The 20,392-nt window shown below is 40.8% G+C and overlaps 1 protein-coding gene across 4 annotated transcripts in view; it reads right to left on the bottom strand.

The window, feature by feature from the left end:
- Positions 1–20,392, bottom strand: part of MEIS1 (Meis homeobox 1) — a 108,085-nt gene that overhangs the window by 14,121 nt on the left and 73,572 nt on the right. For all 4 annotated transcript variants that reach the window (XM_053973618.1, XM_053973616.1, XM_053973617.1 and 1 more), the window contains one exon: positions 8,905–8,981. In XM_053973618.1, coding sequence (XP_053829593.1) covers positions 8,905–8,981 — 77 coding nt within the window. The remainder of the gene's footprint in view (positions 1–8,904; positions 8,982–20,392) is intronic.

Here is a 20,392-nt window from a genome sequence, read left to right as displayed (position 1 = left end):
CTACTGACAGCATTATATTCAGGGCAGAAGAAAAGACACCCTCGGAAAACAACACCAACAAAACACACACAGGGAAGTCAGAGGAATGTCGAAGATTAAAAGAATTTGTGAGACCAGGGGACAGACAAAGCTTAGGGATCAGCCCCCAGATGGTACAAACCACTTTTATGACCCAGGTGGGAAGTCAGACATCTCTGGAATAAATCTGAATTCAAAAGCAGCAAGCTTTATCCCTAGCCAAAAAAGACACAAGGACTACAGTGACTGGGCAAGGGAAAAAAAAAATAACCCATGAAACTGTTACATGACCTAGATTTCACTGAACAACTGTGGAAACAATATTTTTTCAGCATCTGCTGCCATTTCATTGATTTTTGAAAAGTCAAAGAAAAGGCAGAATCCTGGTTGGTACTAAGGCTGTTGTGGCCAGCCATGCATCACTTACACCAAAATCCTTCCAGGGTAGGCAGGGCAAAACACATGCCCTCAAAAGCACATCCTCACCCTGCCCCTCTGGCTGTGTCTCATTTTTGAGAAGAGAAAATTGATTTAACCAAGAAAAAGGCAACATTTGCCCCATTTTTACTATTTCAGGCTGAGCTTTCAACCAGGCAGTTTGTTTCATGCAGGTGCAGCCTGGAGCAAGCTCTGATTTAAGTGCGAGAGGGTCTCTGAGGGCACCTCTCTCCACGTGCTGGTGTTTCAGTTCGTGATGGTTAATCACTCTACACCAATCTCAGCAACTGTTGACACAAAATAGGTGGAGATCAGGTCTGTGCAAGCACAGAATACCAGAAAGGCAAACTATATGTAAACACTCTTCAGATAGCTATGACAAAAATAGACCAAAGCCTGACTTGCAAAGCAATGACAAGCCATTACTCTCCCCTTCTGTCTTTCTATTTTTTTCTTTTTTCATATATTGAGGGCATGTAATTTTTTAGTACATATCAGGATATCCCTTGCACTAAAAAGAAACCAAGACCTGAGAACTGTATTTACAAAGACATTGCAAAGCACTCCCCTTGCTTCCAATGCAGCATTTCCACAACACAATACTGTACAGAATGGGTATTTTTTTTAAAGCCAAACTCTTGTTTTGAGATGGTGCACACCTGAATCTCAGTATGTTTTAAATAAGAAGAAGCAAGCAAAGCATTCTGACCCCTACCCTGATCCTGCAGAGCAAAGCTAGTGCAGGAGAGGAGAAAAGAGCAAGTGGAAAATGTTTGCACAGTGCTATTTCATCTTACTTCCCTGGCACCTGACATCACATTTGTTACAGAACATTAATGCACCAACTAAAAAAACGTTTGTTGAGTACAAGACCACCCCAGAAGAGGGAAAAGTTTTTATCTTGACTGCATATTAACCTTTTGCTGGTCAGGACTATTGGCAGGTAAACTCTGCACTGTCTGATGCTCTGCAGTGGCAATCAATGTTACTTCCTCTCAAAAAAGCATCTATGTGACTAAAATAATACCAGGTTTTGAGGTTTATTTTGTTCAGTGCCCAGGGTGTCACTAATTAGTTTGTTAGCTTGGGCCAAATGATTTCACATTTGCTTTTGAGATAAATGGTGTTTCCTTTGCTTGTTTTTCCCAGTCTGAACCCAGGGGCTGTCAGAGCAATGGTTAGAAACATGTTTCCTTGGTGCTCCTGAAAGGGATGACCCTTGTTTTGGGGCAGTTTGGGGGGTGTGGAGACTGACAAGTCTGGACTGAACAAGAAACCCAGGGTCTATTAAAGTCTCCATCTTCTCCTCCACCTGAAGTCCTGGAAGCCAAGGGGAGCATTTCCACAAGAAAAGTCTTTACTCACCTCCTCTGAGCACCTGACCCCTTTGGAAAACACCCGTGGCAAAACTGTACCACTACTACTTAAATCAACTCACCAAACCCAAACCCCACATGTCTGAACCACTGTGCTGTACTTTAAAATGTCTTTACTGAACTAAAAAAAGGAAATTCCAGCCTAAAATCTGGTGATCTGACAGTACCTGATGGCTTTACATTCACAGCTCTTCCCCCTGTAAGCTATTTGCTCAGCTTTTCTAATAATACCTTGACTGCCTGGCAGCTCTCCAGGGCTGTCTAAGGCAATATGCAAGCTAAACATTATTTTTTCATCTGATTTCAATATTTTCTTATGAGTAACTATACAGGATTTTACCTAGTGAGTATTCCTGATTGCTGTAATTTAAGAACAGAGAAATAGACTACAGATGTAATAGTATTATTACAATTGGCATTCAAGGTGAAAGGCATAACAATTAGCTAAGACTTAGTGAAAACATAAATGCAAAAATCTGCTTGAAAAATCCGGCACATGGTACGTTTAGAGCAGCTAATTTACCTCACACATTCTGAACATTCGAATGATGTAACAATTCACCCAGCAAGATACTTTTTAAAATAATTTTCTTGGTGTTTTGAGGGGGTTTTCTTGGAGGGGGATGCTTTTCATACTATAAACACTTATTCTCTTATTCTCTGGAATATAAAACAATATTTATTTGTCAAACCAAAACCATATATTCTTTCTTATTCCTATTTTTTCCTACTTTTGCACGCATTCCCATTAACAAAACAGTGTTTAAATAACAACTGTATACATATTCTAGAATAACGTAGAGGAAAAAAGTAAATTTTCTCCAAAATCTGATGGTTAAGTTCGTGTTGCTGAAGTTGAGAGGCTAATTTGTGAATGTTTTAACATTTACAAGTAAATAAGTACTTGTATTTACTATATCTGATTACTGAGAAAAGTATTTGTTATGTTCTTACACAGATTGAAATTGCATCTTGACCTTTTCTCATTTAATCTGTTTACTGCAACAAAAGCAGTAATAGATACATCTGAAAATAAGCAGATATTTTATTCTCCAAGGACTAAAAATCCCTGCGTGCGGTGTGCTCGGCAAACCAAGTGTCTTCCCTATTTATTGTAGTCTAAAATTTGGTGGGCAACAGGGGTGAAAATCTAACCCTGCATATAGGACCAGCACCTGCTTTTGCTATGCTCCCTCCCTGCTGGCCTCCTCCCCCACTTACACCCTAAAAATAGTGCTTAAGTGGGACTAAAGTGGTGCACTGGTCATGTGCTGGCCTTTTGCTCAGGGTGAATATCACCCTCAGTGAAGGAATTGAGCAAAGATGATGTCTACACTAAATGCCCAGCCCCAGGAAGGAGCTGTTCTGTCCCCTCCAGGGATCTGGAATGGGGCTGAACACATGGGAAACACCAGACAACGGTATCAGTTGGATTTAGGGGTTTTTGGGTGTGCTTCAGATGCACCAAACCAGTGGCATGCTATGATATAAAAACCACAGAGGGAAAAGAGGGGCCTGGGACTGTTTCCCAAAAGGTGGAGAGTTGTGCAGCCATTCCTCTTTCCCCTGCCCCTTTGTGGAGGGGCAGGCAGGGGCTTTCTGCATCTGCCCCATCTGCATCTGGTCCCATCTGCACCTCTCCATCTGCATCTCTCAATCTGCATTCCCCCATCTGCTCCATCCTTAACCCCACCATCTGCAGGCCAGGACGAGCAGATGGAAAGGACACCCTTCCCAGAGGTGCTCCCCATTCATGGCTGGGTTCTGGGGAGCTCTCCCCCGTGAGAAGTGCAGAATCCTCCTGTCCCCACCACGCCACCCTGCCCGCCCATGCCATGGCAAAGCGCTTCCTCCCCGAAACTGCTGCAGCAAAGACTACCACTAGTCTTAGCCAAGAGCAAAGAAATGGAGGCAGAAGGAAATTTCCTGCTGGAGGAGAGTTGTGAGGGGACTAAAAGAGTAATAAATTATGTCTGTGTGTCTATGCTCTGAGCTGGCTGCGCTACATACAGCAAGGTGGTCAGCTCTTCCTATCCCAAGTCCACCTCTGATTTTCCACACTCATCTTTGGGCTGGTCTTGGAGCCTTTTTGAAATGTCGTTCTTACAAGGTTTCAGTAAAATCCACTTCATCTTACTCCAAGAATAAGATTAGGGAAATTTTTTTATCACATTATTTGATAATTTTTTCTGAAATGTTTGATTGGGGTTTGTTCTGAGGTTTTTTTGCAAGCCTAGGAAATTATATACAAAAATGACATTTAAAGAAGCCAAGAATACAAAATCAAGAACTCAAGAGTTAGGACACCACATTATTAGAGTTGCTTGCACCCTAGGCTTTAATGTACTTCATTACAGTTCAGTTACCAGCTCATGCTACCATTTTTGATAGGGCTCAATGCCTCAAGCATCCCAATGACAATTATGTCTGTTATAAGAACAGGCCAGGGCATTATAAAATTAAAAAATCTATCTCTACAGGTAATAAACTTTGACAAAGTTGAATGACTCAGGCAGGAAGAAAAGCAAGCCAGTCCTGGTTCATACAGCCAAATGCTGCACTGGAGAAGAGGGTTCAGCTCTGCTGCTTCCTTGGACTGATTGAGAGCTACTGAGTAAATCATTGAATACAGAACTTCCACCATAAGTTACTGATTTCTCACTTCTCCATACCTAACAGTGGACATTGGCAATGTAAGACACCAAAGCACTCAAAACTTGGAGTTTCCATGAAACATGAAGTTTCAATGATCGTTGGACCCTAAATGAGAACGAATTGTTGTAATCCTGAGTCACCTCACTGTCCCAGCCTACCCAAAACTTGTGACTGTGCTGGACCTGGACCTCTATGAGCCTCACTTCTTCCCCTGTGAACCAGGACAACATTTTTCTTTCTCTTTGCAGGGTAACTGTAAAAATACCATGCAGACCCACAACCTTGTATGCATATATAGGCACATGGAGGTCAGGGAAGGACTCAGGTATTACAGCAGTGAGTGAGTGCCACAGGAAAGCCCAGCAGTAATTATTAATTCCATCTTCAAGCACGGTTTGAATACAGCTCAACAAACGAAGCACAGAAGAATGAGGGCAAGATAAAATATTGACTAGCTGCTCCAGCATTGTCTGGGCTGTGCCCTAGATAGCACAAGGGTACTTGGAAAAAGCAGAATGGAAATACCTAATAAAGGCTGGAGCTTTAAGGATTTAAATTCTCTTTTTTTTTGATCATTTTAATGCAGTTGGATGCAATACTATTTAGAGAGACAATCACATAAAAACATGCACATATAGGGAGGTTATATAGGCACATTATTCTACAAATATACAAACATCTTATCTGTGTGCACCAAGACTTTTCTAAAACATAAACAAGCATCTGACACCTAATGCAGCCCTTGATTAGAATTGCTCTCACTTCTTCATAGACTATCACCAGTAATTATTTACCATTAGCTCTTAATGGGAAGGGATTCAGCTGGGATATAGTAAACAAGAAAACTGTATAGATTGTTCAATATAGCCTGACTGGCTCTCAGCTGAGGTAAGAAGTGATTGGATCACACCTGGATATTTCAATTCATTGTTTTTATCACCTGGGAAAAGCACCTTATTAACCTGTACCTGTTCAGGTCTCCACCATGTCCATGTAGGCATCATACAAGTGCCCCTTCTTGCTCATATTACTGTGCTTGGAACCCTAAACTGCTGTGGGGTTAAACAACTGATATCACAGAGACCTGAATGGTTCATTTAGACTAATGACATTTGAACTCTGCTATCTTCCTACCTTCCACAGATTTATTTTTATTTTGCAGCAGGGTAAGGGCTCCCTCTTCCCACAACAGAAACATCTGACTGAGGCAAAAATATGGTCCTAGAAGGCAACGCTGGTGATTGACAAGTGAAGTTGCCATGGAGGGGGGGAAGGGAAAAGTCCTCTGTGTGGATTATTTCATTACATTAAAAAAAAAATTAAAACAACCCAATGAAAAGGGTCATGGTAAAAGGACTGTGGTATTTTTAAAGACACGTGCCCTTTCACAGATATATTTTCTGGCACATCTCACACCATCACCCCATTCCTGTGACTCCTCCATCATCAACAGGGGTTATGTGTATCAGCCTAGGGAGCCCCAGCACCAGGGCAGTCCATATGTGAAAATCAACATTTTTTTTCGTTACAGCAGAAAACTGAAGTATGCAACCAGCACATTCTGAAAAGGCATTCAAAATATGACCAAAAAAAAAAAAATGGTTTAAATGCTTTCAGTCTACAGAAAACAAATGCTTTCTTCACTGACTGGTCTGTGGCAAACTTCTAATTTCAGCCAGAAAATCCAGCATTCCCAGTCTGGGCTAATGACCATGCTACCAGACACGAGTTTATGTTTTTCATGCACATTTCATGTATTCCCACATGCTGTGTTGCTGCCAATAATTTATGACTGATCTGCACCCAGCCTGCCCTTCAGCATTTTATTTAATCTCTGCAACAGTGATTTACAATGACTCATCATTAATACAAAAATGTACATGTGTGTTAACAAGTTTGGAAGAATCTAAGGAGGAAGGCAAATTTTTTTTGTGAGTTCTGGCTGAATGACTTATGAGCCTGCTGAAGAAAGGTAAAACTAACCAGAAATTATATGTTAGCTCTTCCCTGCAGCAAAACATTTAGGTAGGAAGAGTTTCTTGTGCACATTGCTTTAGAAGAAAAGGGATCCAGCAAAATGTTTGAGGAGGTTGCTCCATAGCCCCCAGGATTTGGGAGGGGATGAGTAGCTCACTGGTCACCTCATGGCTGGGTATTCCCTGTGCAACCTGCACACTCAGCAACAGCTTCACATTCTCCTTGTTCCTTAGCATCCATTACAAAAAGCAAGGGCTGCATTGCCATATGTTGGCATCTCTGCCCACCACTGTGATTTAAGAAAGCCCCACTGCCTCCATAGTGTTAAATTGTCGTGCCTCAGGGGAGAAAAGGGGAATTGTCTCAATAATTTATACAATTGTAACACCACAAATTATTTGTACAATAATTTATACTGGACTGGCTCACGTAGAGGAAGTCTGCCCTACATCCACAAGACTTCAGTTATAATGTATTTTGACCTCTTTATTTATTATTTTTTTCTTTGCAGATAAGGAACTTAACACACCAGACACAAAGCCAAAGTAAAAACTCCTCCTATTCGAGGAGAGACGGGTACTGAAAAACACCCTGGAAAAAAAAACTGAAAGAAAACCTACTGAAGGTAACTCTGGAGAAATTCCACCACCTTTAGCTGAATCCATCCTATGTTCATCAGCTTGAAAAATTTCTTCTGAGGAACCATCCCAAAGTGACACATTTGTCCGTGTTGAATCCCCACTCCCAGACCCCGCAGAAGCAACACCCCATTGTTAAACAAAACCCTGATGAGTACCCACAGCTTCTCAGTGGGCCAAAGCACCCATTGCTAAACTGAAGGACAGCCATACAAATTAGGGTAACACCTGGATGAAGGCTGGAGAATGTAAAGTTGGAGTAATTTTTTTTCTTGCTGAGCCAAAATACTGTGGGTTACACTACCTTGTAACACGTAAATTTTATGGTTTATGCCTTTGATTCTTCCATTTTAAATTAAGTATGTTGGAAGCATACTTCACATACACTAAGTATTTGGTATTTTCCTTTATTCAGCATCTTAAAGGGCTTCAAAAAATTGATCTCCCAGGGCTGCTATGGGGTCACAGAAATTGATAACCCTTACAAGCTATGCTTATGTGAGCCCGCCTGCGTCTCCCAGATAGTGCACTTTGTAAATTAATCCTCCAAAGGCAAATATATTGTAAGTAGCTTGTTATCTCTAAAGTACTAAATTGAAGAATACATGGGATTATATTGACAGAAATTACATTTTCTGTAATGGGGTTTAATATATCTGAAATCTCTCCCATAGGCTCCTACGCTCTCTAAGAGAGGAGGGTTTGTTAATGTAGGTGCAATGGACATCAAGACCAAATTTATTCACTAAAATGGATTAGGCCATGTAATCAGAGCTCCAGTAATATTAATCTCTGACACTTATTGAACAGGAGAAAAAAAAAAACAACCAACTTTTGTCTGCAAACTGGCATTCCTCCCTCCCTTTTCCCCAGCAGGCTTGCTGTTTGCCTTGACCATTTTCTGGGTATTACTTCAAAGAGGATAAGGTTTCCCATCATAAACACTAATCTAAAATTATTAGGACAATTAATTAGATACACTTAGTTTTACAAGGTATTAGATAGCAGTACACTTCAAGTATGACACTTGTTCTGGGATAGTGGGAGGAACCCACATTTTGATGCAGTATCAAAGGGTAATAAATCAAACTTTTTTTTAAAAGAGGTTTGCTGCTGTATGATACTTAAATAATGAGTAATTTTCACTGGTTGCCTTCACCATACCCTGAGCAGTTAACAACCCAAAATCCACTGCAGAAACAGCACAGATCCTGACTTCCTTCAAATGAATCACTACTCTAACAGAGCAAGGGCTCCACCAACCCTTAGCTGGAGCAAATAAATAAAATTGTTCCAGCAATTCAGTACTTCAGCAGCAAAGAACCAGGTTGTCCTCAAAGTTTATTCATAAACTGGATTTTGAAAACAAACTGATAAAGAGATTCAAGGGTGTCAGTCAAAAAGCAGAACCTCACTATAAAAATCAGGAGAGCAGCCCCAAATAACAACATGCTCAGCAGAAATGGGACCAATTGTCCCTGTTTTGCCCCCAACATCTGAACCTCTTCCAAGACCAATGTCCTGCAAATGGATGTGCCTTCTTATTGAAGAACAGATATCCTCAGCCAGAAAGAGGACTGGTATCAGATGTGAATACACTGAGATCTGCCCAAATGATGGGAAAATAAAATACAGTAGCAAACCTCATACCTTCTACACCTAAAACCTGAAACTCATCTGGTTATATCCCTTTTGTACCAATAAACTTTTGGGGAGGGGAACAACAAGGGCAAGGTGTGTGTCCAAAGGAATAGCCAGAGGGTGCCAGTGGCCAAATAGAAACACTAAGGAAAATTACTTACCAATTGTTCACTTGAAGTATAGTGAGCCCTGTGTCTTGTGCCAACTGCTTTTTCTGCTCTTCTGAAGGGTAAGGGTGCTATAAGACACCAAAATAAATACAAACATTTAAAACAATGTGCTTTTTTTTGCCTACTTTTTATTTTAAATTAAAAAAAAAAAAACCAAACCAAAACAGAAGCGTGACATCTATTATTGAAAGGTGAAAATGCTGAGGTGTGTCACTCTTTTATAATTATTAATGGGCTACTACATCACTTAATTAATGGCAGTAAAAGACAAGCCAATTATAAAGATTAGTGAAGTGGAGAAATAGCTGCTTAGGATACTGACAGTACCTTGATACTTGAGAAGGATATTTGTTGCATTAGCTGAAAATTTTTTGTACTTGTCTCAAATGACCGATTAGAGTCAAATAATCTATTTTTTTTCTCTTTTCTCTGTTTTTAACAGAACAACAAAGAATGTGATAAAGAACTTCTCTGTAAAACTAAAACACACTGATGTCTTCTGAGATAGTGAAGGCAAAACTTGCCAGTGCCCCAAAATAATTTGCAAATAAGATCAGCATCCTGAACATAAACAAATGCCTGTGTTTTGAACACAGGCCAATGCAAGGTCAACAATCAGCACATTTTTGCCTGACATTAGCATAGCTGTGCTGAGCTAATCCTAAGAGACAGAAAATAAATACTCCTTTAATTGAAGATAATGTTATAATTCAATCATAAGTTTCTTGTGAGAACTTGATTTGCTTTCTCAGAAAATTTGCTTCTGCGTGAATACAGATTGCTTAATAAATCAACAGCAAAACCCAAAACCAAGTGTGAAATGTAGAAATATCATTTCTGTCCTTCCCATCTATGCATAAAATGTCACTGCCACAAGAGGAAATGGCCAAATACTGCAAATGTAACAGTTTCAAGGAAAAGTCCTGTTTTGAGGAACTGGTTCAGCTCCTAATGTGGATGCCCAAGTCTCAGTACATATCTAATTCAGACTTGGACTGCTGCAAGGTGCTTAACAGCATTTCAATAAAGACCATTTGATATAATTGGTTAGTCCTATCCCAACTCTATTTAGCAGTTGATTGTCACAAAGTATTCATCCATTGTCACAACATTCATCCATTTTTTTTCCTCCCCAAAATTCCCTTATTCTCTGGATGTATTCTTCAGCGTAATATCATATGAGACATAAACTGAAACCTTGCAAAGCTTAAGAACTTTAAACCTCATAAAATCTCACAATATTATTGGTATTATAGCTATTTGGCAGATTTTACATATTTTTGAAAACAGCATAGTGTGACTTCTCATGGCTCATACTTGTTACATGCAAGTATCACCTCACATTATCAAAGAGGGATTTTTGTTGGAACTCCAGCAACTTCTCTTAACTCAATACATCCATTTCAAAGCCCACCATCATGGCCACCAGCTCCATAAGAGACTTTTTATCTTTTTTCATCCAAAAATGTCGAGGAATTTTCAATTATTTTAAAAGTACTGTTCTCTTGACAGGAAGCTCACAGATGACCTGCACACCTGTAAACCATCCCTTGTATTTTCTGTGTGTACATGAAACAGCTCCAGAATTGTAAAGTGAAAAACAGAGGGAAGGGGATTTGTCTTCTTTTTATGGGCAAATTGCATTTCACACATGCAAAAATACAGCGTGTATTTTACTGTCTGCCTTCTATGCACATCCATCCACAACAGTCATACTTATGTCCATCTCTCTGAGCACAACATTTTTCTTCCCTTCAATGAAAAAACCCCAAACCCTACAGAGATGATTTGTAACATTTTCATCTTTACAGCTTACTTCTCATTTCATTACTTTGCTATCAAGCAAGGACAGAATTATTCTTTTTTTTTTTCTTATTTTGCTCTGCCACCTTACATGTGATCTAATTTTAAGTAATTGAACAAACTGTGTCTAATTTCATGCAGCAAGCAATAATTACTAGACAGCCTCTAGCTATTGGAATTGAGAAGTCTGTCTCCATTAAGCAATTTTCAATTGTTCTGGACATTTTTTTTTTTAATAGACAAGACTGGATAAAATTAGCCATCAAAATAATATTGTCACTGTAAAAATAATTGCTTTAAAAGTCCCAAACTACAAATTCCTCAAATTGTGGTATGTCTAAGGTCATCAGATTTTTTTTTTTCGTATCCTAGTACAGCATAAACTTTTAATTTAATGATAAATCTGTAATTGCCATAATCACATGACAGCCTGGGATTTCACACAGCTAATCCCTCTTAGCTAAAGGGTCACAATGCAGCAGGCTTTTTAACTATGATTTGGTGTGGTTTAAAGTAATCTTAAACACTAAGCAACATTATTATATAAGCTTTCTGTGGATCATACGAGTTGTTCCTTTGTAGACTAACAATAAAAAAAATAATAGAAATGACTTGACAAAGAATCAGCGTGCCACAGGCTAGGTTGCTATAAAAACATTCAAAGCCTTGTTGCATTCCCACCCACAGGGCTTGGAAGGCCTGTGCCACAGGCAAAGGCAGACATCACATTGCAACAGAGAGAAAGAGGGAAACCCTGAGAACTGCCATTTTATGAAGAAATAGGTAATTCAATCAAAACTGTTGCTGTTGGTCTTTACTCCACCTACACAAGAATGACCAGTGTCTTCTGGAAACTTTCTAATGGCTGTTTGAAGGAATATAGGCAAATGCATATAGATATGGATATATATATATTGTGTGTGTATAGATTATATTATATATGAATGAATATGTATAAAGCATATCTTAGTCAAATGGTTAAGTTTGAAGTAGTCGTGTGAAGAGGAGAGAGTTGGATCTGGTCCTTATGGGTCCCTCCCAACTTGAGATACTCCATAATTTTACTAAATATATAAATATATAGGGAAGAATGACTAAAAACACTGCAGTGACTCCAGCTGACAAGTCCACCTATCACTCTGGATCACTTTGGGATATCAAGGCAAACTGTTCAATAAACAGTGACTTGAGATCTTTACTTTGTTGTGTACATTAGCTCCTACCATTATCTCTTAAAAGCTTAATTATTTGCAAACAATTGATCAAGATGGGAATTGGAGAAAAGAGACACCGGACCACCAGGAGAGCTGCAATGCATTAGGAGAGCAAACAGAATTACCTTTAGGTCTTGTAATCAGAATTAACGATTGGGACCGTATGCAGGGCAGCATGAGAAGCTGTAACGCTCCTGCTGGACTGTTTTCCATTTGATCTGCATTAACACCTCCAGTGAAAGCCATAAAACAGTGATTACAGAGGGGAAGGCTGACCCTCCTTCCCAGAACCAGCCCAGCTTGTGTATACTGGAAGACTGCAGACAAGCTTTCTTGCCAAGGCCAGAGGAAAAGGGTAAATCCAAGGGGAAAGCAAGTAGGAAGCAGGCAGGTTAAAAAAAAAACAAAACTAAACCAAAACCAGAAAAGGGCATTTAAAGAAATAAGGCTGACAACAGATAAGGGCTCTGAATTTGGCTCTGAAATTTTCTGATCAAGCCTGCTGCTGCTACAGAGCTATAGAGCAGCATCCACTGAATGATATGAGACCTTGTGCTTTTCCCTTTCCATAAATCTAGCACTGAAATGTGGATTGTTTGGCACCATTAATGTGTTTTTGAGGCTCTGTGGTATTACTTTTAATAATGACTTAGTACAGAAAGTGATTGCTTAATAACACCATCAAAGTCTGCATGCAAATGAAAATTATCCCTGGGGGATTTGCCCAGGGTAATATGAACAGTTAAGGAACATTTGAAAAGGTAAAAATAACTATGCAAAATATGAGTCAGAGCAGTCATTTCAGCAGTAACAAAGAAATCAAAGTGACAGAGAGAAAAATTTAACTTTCCATCATATTTGCTCATCAGTGTTTTATGAATGGTATTTAGCAATCAGTAGCCTTAGTAAAAGCCCATTTTTAAATGCAGCTTGAGAGCATTTTTAGCAAAAGAAACAATAAGATGATTTTTTTTACTACAACCTTTGACTACAGATGGTGAGTAAAGTCTCCACTAGGTACAGATGGAAAGCATCCAAGGTTGTCTCTTAATGCTACACCTTGTCCAAAGGTACTCCTTTCCTCAAATTTTCCACCCCAGGCGGGAAATGCTGGATGCCAGGACAGCGACAGACTTTATCTTATCTGCAACCCAGCATCAACAGCACTCCCTCCCCTCCTCCTCTGCGACAGCAGTGCATCATAACGGTGCCAGAAAAATGGGAAAATAACCCTGCCCTTCTCACCCCTCGGATTACTAATTCCTCACGGCACCGAACCACCTCAACACCACGGCTGCCAACCAGCTCAACTACAGCAGCGGCGAGGCAGCAGCAATCCCCAGAGAAAGGCTGCATGCCCTGCTAGGAGCAGCCTGTGGCAACCATCCAGCGCTGTCCTTATCGTGGCAGTGCCGTGGCTTGGCTGGCCGTGCCTGGAGAACCATTTCGGAAGCTCTTTTATCCCCTTCCTCCAGCCCTCTGCCTCCTCCGGAGCTCAGCGGAGTGCACCAAGGTGAGATGACCTTGAGCTAAACTCTGGGAGGTGATGAAGAGAAATCACCCCCTTAAAATTTATGCCCCAGGAGTGTTTATTAACTGTTTTCAGACATCAAAATAAAAAAGAAAAAAAAAAAATCCCAACACTGTGATTTTCTTGTTTCTGAAGAGAAACCCAGCCTAACTCGGTATCCGGAATAAAGCCCAAGGATCAACCCTCCAGTGACAAACTGTACATTGACTTTATGCTGAACTCTAAATTCTTGCTTCACTCAAACTTGTCCAGGGTTAGCTAAGGTGGCAGCACAGCCATTTGGGTCTCTCCCCTTCCCCAACCTCCTTCTGTTTTGCATTTGAACTGTTTACATTAATGATCAAGTTGATCTACGAGAAATTACTATTTTTTTTAATATCCATAATGCTTTCCTATTGTCTCTCAGCTTTATGAATTAGTTTTACTGTTGCAGTGAATGCTTTTTTTGTCTCCTGACTGCACATTATCAAAGGAACACTTTGTGCCTTCCATTTGCATTACAAAAGCAGTGCATGGTGTAGTCTAAGAACAGAGCTTGAATTTATAGCAGTCGAGTCCTGGATCCTCACACATTCTGGCCTCCTAAAGAATAACCGGGGGTTCTGCACTCAAAAAGTAGCCAAAAAATGGTTGGATCACTATCCATAAAGTCATAAGATTGCAACCTCCTTTCTTCACTGGCCACCGGCACGTTGAGAGGGAGCGATAAAGAGAACGCGTGGAGCCCCCTTGCCTATTTTGCAGGCTGCCTGAATAGGTTTATAGACCATCCCTGTGACCTGCTTTATATTCAGGCAAGGCTGTAAAAAGTTGCCAAGTTGAGGTGACCTGGTAGGGAGGGGGAAGAAGAAAAAAAATTCAACTCGGAAGCTGCAAACTCGATCCAGTTTATCCCGTGGGATTGGCTTGCACATTGGAGGAAATACTAAAACACTGAGAAGGAAGTTGTTTTATTAGAAATGCATCTCTGAGGCTGGGAGGAAAAAAAGCCTGTGCAAAGTTTGCACAGTCTTTTCCTTGGCTGAGAGTAGTGAGTCAGCCTGATAATGCTATTGAAGTGTGAGCTGGCTTCGGCATTTCAAGCTCCTCGTTGCTTTTTCAGCACAGCAAGAAAACATAGTCCATATGACACGGTCATGCTGCAGACAAAGCCAGCCTTTTCCTCTTTCAAAAGAAAATATTTCCTCAACTTATTGTAATAGTTTAATATCCCTGTGGTAAGGCCTTTTCTCGTAACATTACTGTAAATAAATCCTGGTGCTGCCAGAGTTACTGAACTGCCAACTATGAACACAAAATCAACAGATGAGCTTGGTCTTCTAAAGTCAAAAATGCATCAAACTATGCAGTGTGACTAGATGCTGCATTGCTTGGACTCGCCTGTATCCCCATGGCAAAGCCAATAAGCTGCTGCTTTGGGCTTTTGCATCAGCCCATCCCTATGAGATGGGATCTGAGACACTGCCTATCGCTGCCCTTACAAAAGGGTTTGCAGGCTGCTTTGGCAACCTTGCCAAAAAATAAAAGGTGAGGAAAGGAGGCAGAATCTGACTCTCCTAAGGCAAGTGCAGGGTGTAAAAGACAGAGCCAATACCCCAGACATTTCAAAATCTGAATGTGTGTTCACAGCTAACCTGATTAAACAGGAGCTGGGGTGGTTTTGCAGGCAGAGGAGGGGAGAAGACATTTCCTTTGTGGGGTTTACAAGGAGGGAAAAGAGATACTGGCAACAGCGACCCTTTTTAATGAAGAAGTTATGCTGGGGAAAAATAAAAAGCTTCTCCTTTTTTCCCATTTGCCCTTTTGTAAATAATTTTCTTGCAAGAGTTGTCTGTGAACAAGCTTTGGCACTCACTAACATAAATATCCTTTCCAAGGCTGATGGAGAGACATGGTATGGCTTGGGATGCGCTGCCAATACTTCTCTGGTGGCCCCATCAAATTACTCATAATGTGAGCACTCATTAAGGAAAAAAAGTTCAGATCATCCCTTGCACAGGATATTACAGAAGTCAGAAAATGGAAAAACCTTTTAACTCATCTAATCCATCTCCTGGCTGCTAGAATATTATTCCTTCCATACCATATATTATTACCCACTGCCTTTTCCAGTTGAGCTTTAGCTAGTCCAAGCAATGGTGCTTCTGCTATTTCCTTTTGGAGACACTCTGATAGACCTCAGTGTTTGGAGTTTATTCTGGCTCCTACTGGTTTTCAGTTTAAGCAGAGCCTGTGCAGACACTCCCACACCATACCCGGGTAATTGAGTGGAGCTTTTCCCATGTTAAACATTCCTTTGGTGCCGTGTATCCATGTGCACACAGAAATACACACACACACAGCTTGCACATACACATGAATGTTGCTTAATACACTTAAGAAGGGATTTTTTTTACTCTAGGATCAAGGCTATTTGTGCTAATGTGATGTGGGTGATGCGCTTTTGCATCCTCTGCCATTTTTCTTTATTATTGTTATTAATTATTGTTTTTCTTTCACAGACTAAAACTAACCAAGGACAGGGAAATCAAAAGAAAAATTGCATCCAAAAGATTAGCAAAATTCTCCTAAGTGCAGCATACAGCCAAAACTATGAAACACTACAGCCAAGCGACACCAAAGGAACTGAGGAAATGCATCATCTGACTGCAACTGCCTCAGAGCTAAAATTCACAGCCTTGAAGCCCAGCTTTTCAGTTAAGCCAACATCTTTATCAGGCAGCTGTGAAAAGGCAGGAAGGCAAACCCCAGCCTTCTCTAGGTGAGCAGCTTTTGGGAAGGAAGAAAAAATATCACCGGCACGCCAAAGGAAATCCCGACTACCTGATAACTCCGTAAAAACACTGCTGTTGTTTTTAGAGCCAGCCTAAGACAGATTAGCCCAGGTAAATATCTCCTAACCAGAAGCCTTTTCTCAGCAGTAAGTCACTGTCCTTATCTACCTCAAATGACTTTCTAAACAGGTGAGCTTGGAAATAACTCTACAATCTCTGGGAAACGCCAGTGCCAGCAGTTGTAATCCCATAGAGTTAAGCCGAAAGCTTTTATTTGTGCTTTTTCCTCTTTTTCCCAGGCTGTCTTCCATACATCTGGAGCTCCCTCTGTAAGTGAGGGATAAAAAAACTCCCCAGTGCCTCCACTGCCTACTCTACACACCTGTGTGATCAGGTTGATGGAGGGTTGCTGTATTCAGCCAGATCTCTAATATAAACCTAAGGATTTTGGATGGAGCAGGAGCTTTAAGCAGGTTTCCCAAGGTGGTAGCACCCTTATGGAGCAGCCACCAAGCAAACTGGGAAGCCTCCTGCCAGGAGCTTGAGCTCCTTTTTTCATTAAGGGACCAAGCCATTGTACAAAGAGAGTTCAAGGCAACCACCAACACATCAAGGTGCCAATGGTTCAGCACCAAGATGGGGGGGTTACATTCTATTTTACATTTTCTATTTGGAAACAAAACAAACAAAAAAGAAAACTACCACCGAGGAAGGAAATGAAAAGATAAAGCTGCTATTTTGCAATGCTGCTTTGTTGGCATGGAAAGTCCTTGAACAGATGCCCTGTCCACCATTAAATATTCACAACATATCCTTGTAAAAGAATAAAGACCACTCAGCTTATAAGCAAAACCGCAATGTGTTCTTCATGAAAAAAAAAAAAAAATAAAAAAAAAGAGAGAAAGATGCATTTAAAGATCTGGGGAGAAAAAAAAAAAAAAAGAAGGAGGAAAAAGGAAAAAAAAAAAACAATCCAGGAAAACACTGCTGTTCTCTGAAGAAGCAGAGACTCTTGGAAGTAGTGCACATTCTCTGGCGTTAATTTTCCCACTTAAATTACAGTGATGCTGTAGCCTCATCTCATTAGAGATCATTGTCCCCAGTAGACAGTTGTGTTTATGGGGGATTCTTGCTGTTCCACACCTGCTGCTCAGGTTGCTACGTGATAAAGCCTGCATACAAACAGCAGTCTTGAGGTTGCTGGACTGCAACTGATGAGCCCAGGCTAATTCAGGGGTGATTATGTAGTTTACTGGACCACTAAACCTCTTTAAGCTTGTAATTACTGCCTATTTGAGTAAAGAACATTGAAAAGCAATTCACTGCATCATGCCTGCCACAGCTGGAAGCAGGCTGCCAGCAGTCTGCGGGGACATTAAAATCTACAGGGACTGGGGTTGGAGCACAGCTCCCAGGCACCGACGGCGGCGCAGCCAAGTGCGTTCACATTCCAGCTCACCTTTTCTGACCAGGCGTGCTATTAAAGGTGCAATGAAAACTATAGAAAAGCAATAAAGATGACAAATAACGGGACGTAATTGAAAGAACTGCATTTTAATGACTCTCCCCCTCTTCCCTCTTCCCTTATATTGGCAAAAAAAAAAAAAAAAAAAAAAAAAAATTAAGCCTTTTTGTCATGACAAGAGAAGGGAAAGAAAAGGCCTTTTGCAAAAGGGGAAATGCAGCGCATACATGTGTTTCTGTTTTGAAGCTGGGGGTTTCCCTCTTGTTTCAAAGCTCTAGAAACAGTGAGTTTACTTGTAAAGTGAATGCACAGTAAGTCCTTTGATGTATTTGGCAGAAATGATAATGCAGAGGCATCTTAATTGCTGATTCTTCATAAAATCCCCTCCCTGAGCCTTCATGAAACCCTCCAAGAGTATCCCAGCCCTAAACCACCACTCTGAAAAAGAACTCCACCCCATGCAGCACCACAGCAGCCCTTACCATCAAGGCAAGACTGTAGGTTTCTTTTAATAATAAATAAATATCTCTCTGATTCTATTTGCCTTTTGAGTTCTCTTTTGAGCTCTCTTTTGACCCACTCTAACCCTCCTTTTCAAGTCTGCCCCTGCAGCTCTCAATGAGCAGGAAGCTATTAAAAAGGGTGCCTTGGTTTTTTGCATAATTAGCAGTTTTGGGAACAGAGTCTGGGGGAAGAAGAGCAGATCAAATGGGACCTATGACACAGGCAGAAAGGTTGGTAATAGGTATTTTTACAAGTGAGTAAACAAAAGTCTGGAGAGGATTGCTCCAGCAGAGCCAGAGAACAGCACTGGCAAAACCAGAGGGATGTCGGCGGTGCCATCACTGAGCTCCAACACGGCTTGGCATCGCTGGGAGCTCCAACCAGCTCCAGGCAGTGCCTGCCCTGAAGAGCCAGTCCTGGGGCCCTCCCATCCTCCAGCCCCTCCACAGCTATCCCTGCTGCTAGACTGCCATGTGTGAGGTCCAGCAATGGGCCTAACGAGCTGCCCGATTAACTAACTGCATGAAATGGGCTTTACAGCCTCCTAGGACGTTTGGAGATGCAGAATTCATCAGTGTCATTTCCCTGCCCCGCTAATAACTGCCACAGCTGCCTGGGAGAATGGGGTGTGGGAAAAGGCAAAAATAAACAAGCAAAAAAAAAAAAATTGCTATTGATACAATTAACCCTGGACTGAAGTAAATTTAAGAGATGGAGTGAGTCTCTTTCTCTTCTCATCTAATAAATTGCCTTGTTTTAAAAAACATGGACATGCCTTCTGTGGTACTAATCTCACATGTATCTAGAAAGGGAAAGGGGGAAAAAATTCCCATGCATACATGAGCAGGTACTGTGAACAAACATCAGCTTTTAAAGGATAATGTAAAAGCTTTCAGGAAGTTTATTCTTAAAAAGCATGTAAATTCCCAGTCACAACAATCCTCCAACTAACCCCATCCAAGCTCCAAGAGCCACAGGCTTGTGTGTTTCCAGCTATCACTCTTATTAATATTCATTAGGCAGGGCTACTTGCATTTTCATAAGCTGTGAAGGTGGCAAAAGAAACAATCAGAATTCTTTAACACACAGGCATTATCAATTCAACATCTGCCAAAGAAGAGTGCATACAGATCTGAGGTTGAAATTCAAATGCAATTTACCTGGGCTAGAGCTGGGCTTCACTTTCCAGCACCCAACCAGCTATTTCAGGTGCTCTCATTTTATCCATCCCAGCTTTTACCTCCCCATAAGTTCACTCTCCATTATTTTTACCTTGAAAATGAGAGTCCCTCATAAATTCTTCCTTCATTCCTTAGGTCTAATGAGTTCTCTTCTACTAAAATAACCCAAGTTCAGTGCAATCGCATACATGAATAATACGGACAAGTTTTAACTCAGTAAACTTGACTAAGCAATTCTGCTTTCTGGCTAGAGAATTCATTTATCTACACCTATTTAGTGTGTGAAATCCCTTTGACTGGCTTCAGGGTACAGGCCTGTACAGAAATCCACTTTCTGACCAGCCTGGCCTAAAAATTTAACTCTGAGAGATGAACAGAGAAGTCTCCAAATGAAAAAAAAAAATGCTCTATTTAATTATGTACCCGACTTAGCAAAGAAATAAGTCTGATAATGCTAACCAATTTCAGAATAAAGCAGATACATGTTCCCAGGATGATATTTCTATGCACAAGAGCATGCACCAAAAAAAGTGTGATTCAGATCTTGTAAGACTTGGGAAAAGGCACATCACAATAATCCAAATCTCCAGATTCAACCCTAAATTAACATGCCCACAAATTCACTATGCATTGATTCTTATCCTTATAAAAACATCATTAAAAAGGCTTGGACCAGGATGTGACTCTTCCCTCTTGGAAAACTACTTGCACCAAAAGGGCTTCCTCACAAAAAATAATCTTTTCCCCCAAATTCAATGCAGGTCTCCACCAATTTCACTTGGATTTCAAAAGCCTCCAAAGACCTAACTGTATCCTCCCTCACAGAGGGTTGGTGGAACGAAGCTTTGCATTTCAGTGGAAATATTCATGGTGTGAGGCCTTTCCCAGGGGCTGCTGTTGGCCAACACTTGGGGATGAGCCCTGAAATGGCAGACCTGTCTTCACCTGCCTAACTTTAGATCTGGCACTTAGCTGCAGTGAACATGGCCAAAGCCTGAGCTGCCTAA

Source organism: Vidua macroura, chromosome 3, assembly GCF_024509145.1.
Source record: "Vidua macroura isolate BioBank_ID:100142 chromosome 3, ASM2450914v1, whole genome shotgun sequence".
NCBI classification, from domain to species: Eukaryota; Metazoa; Chordata; class Aves; order Passeriformes; family Viduidae; genus Vidua; species Vidua macroura.
The sequence above is the reverse complement of the archived record's forward strand: the minus strand, read 5'-3'. Positions and strand labels throughout refer to the sequence as shown.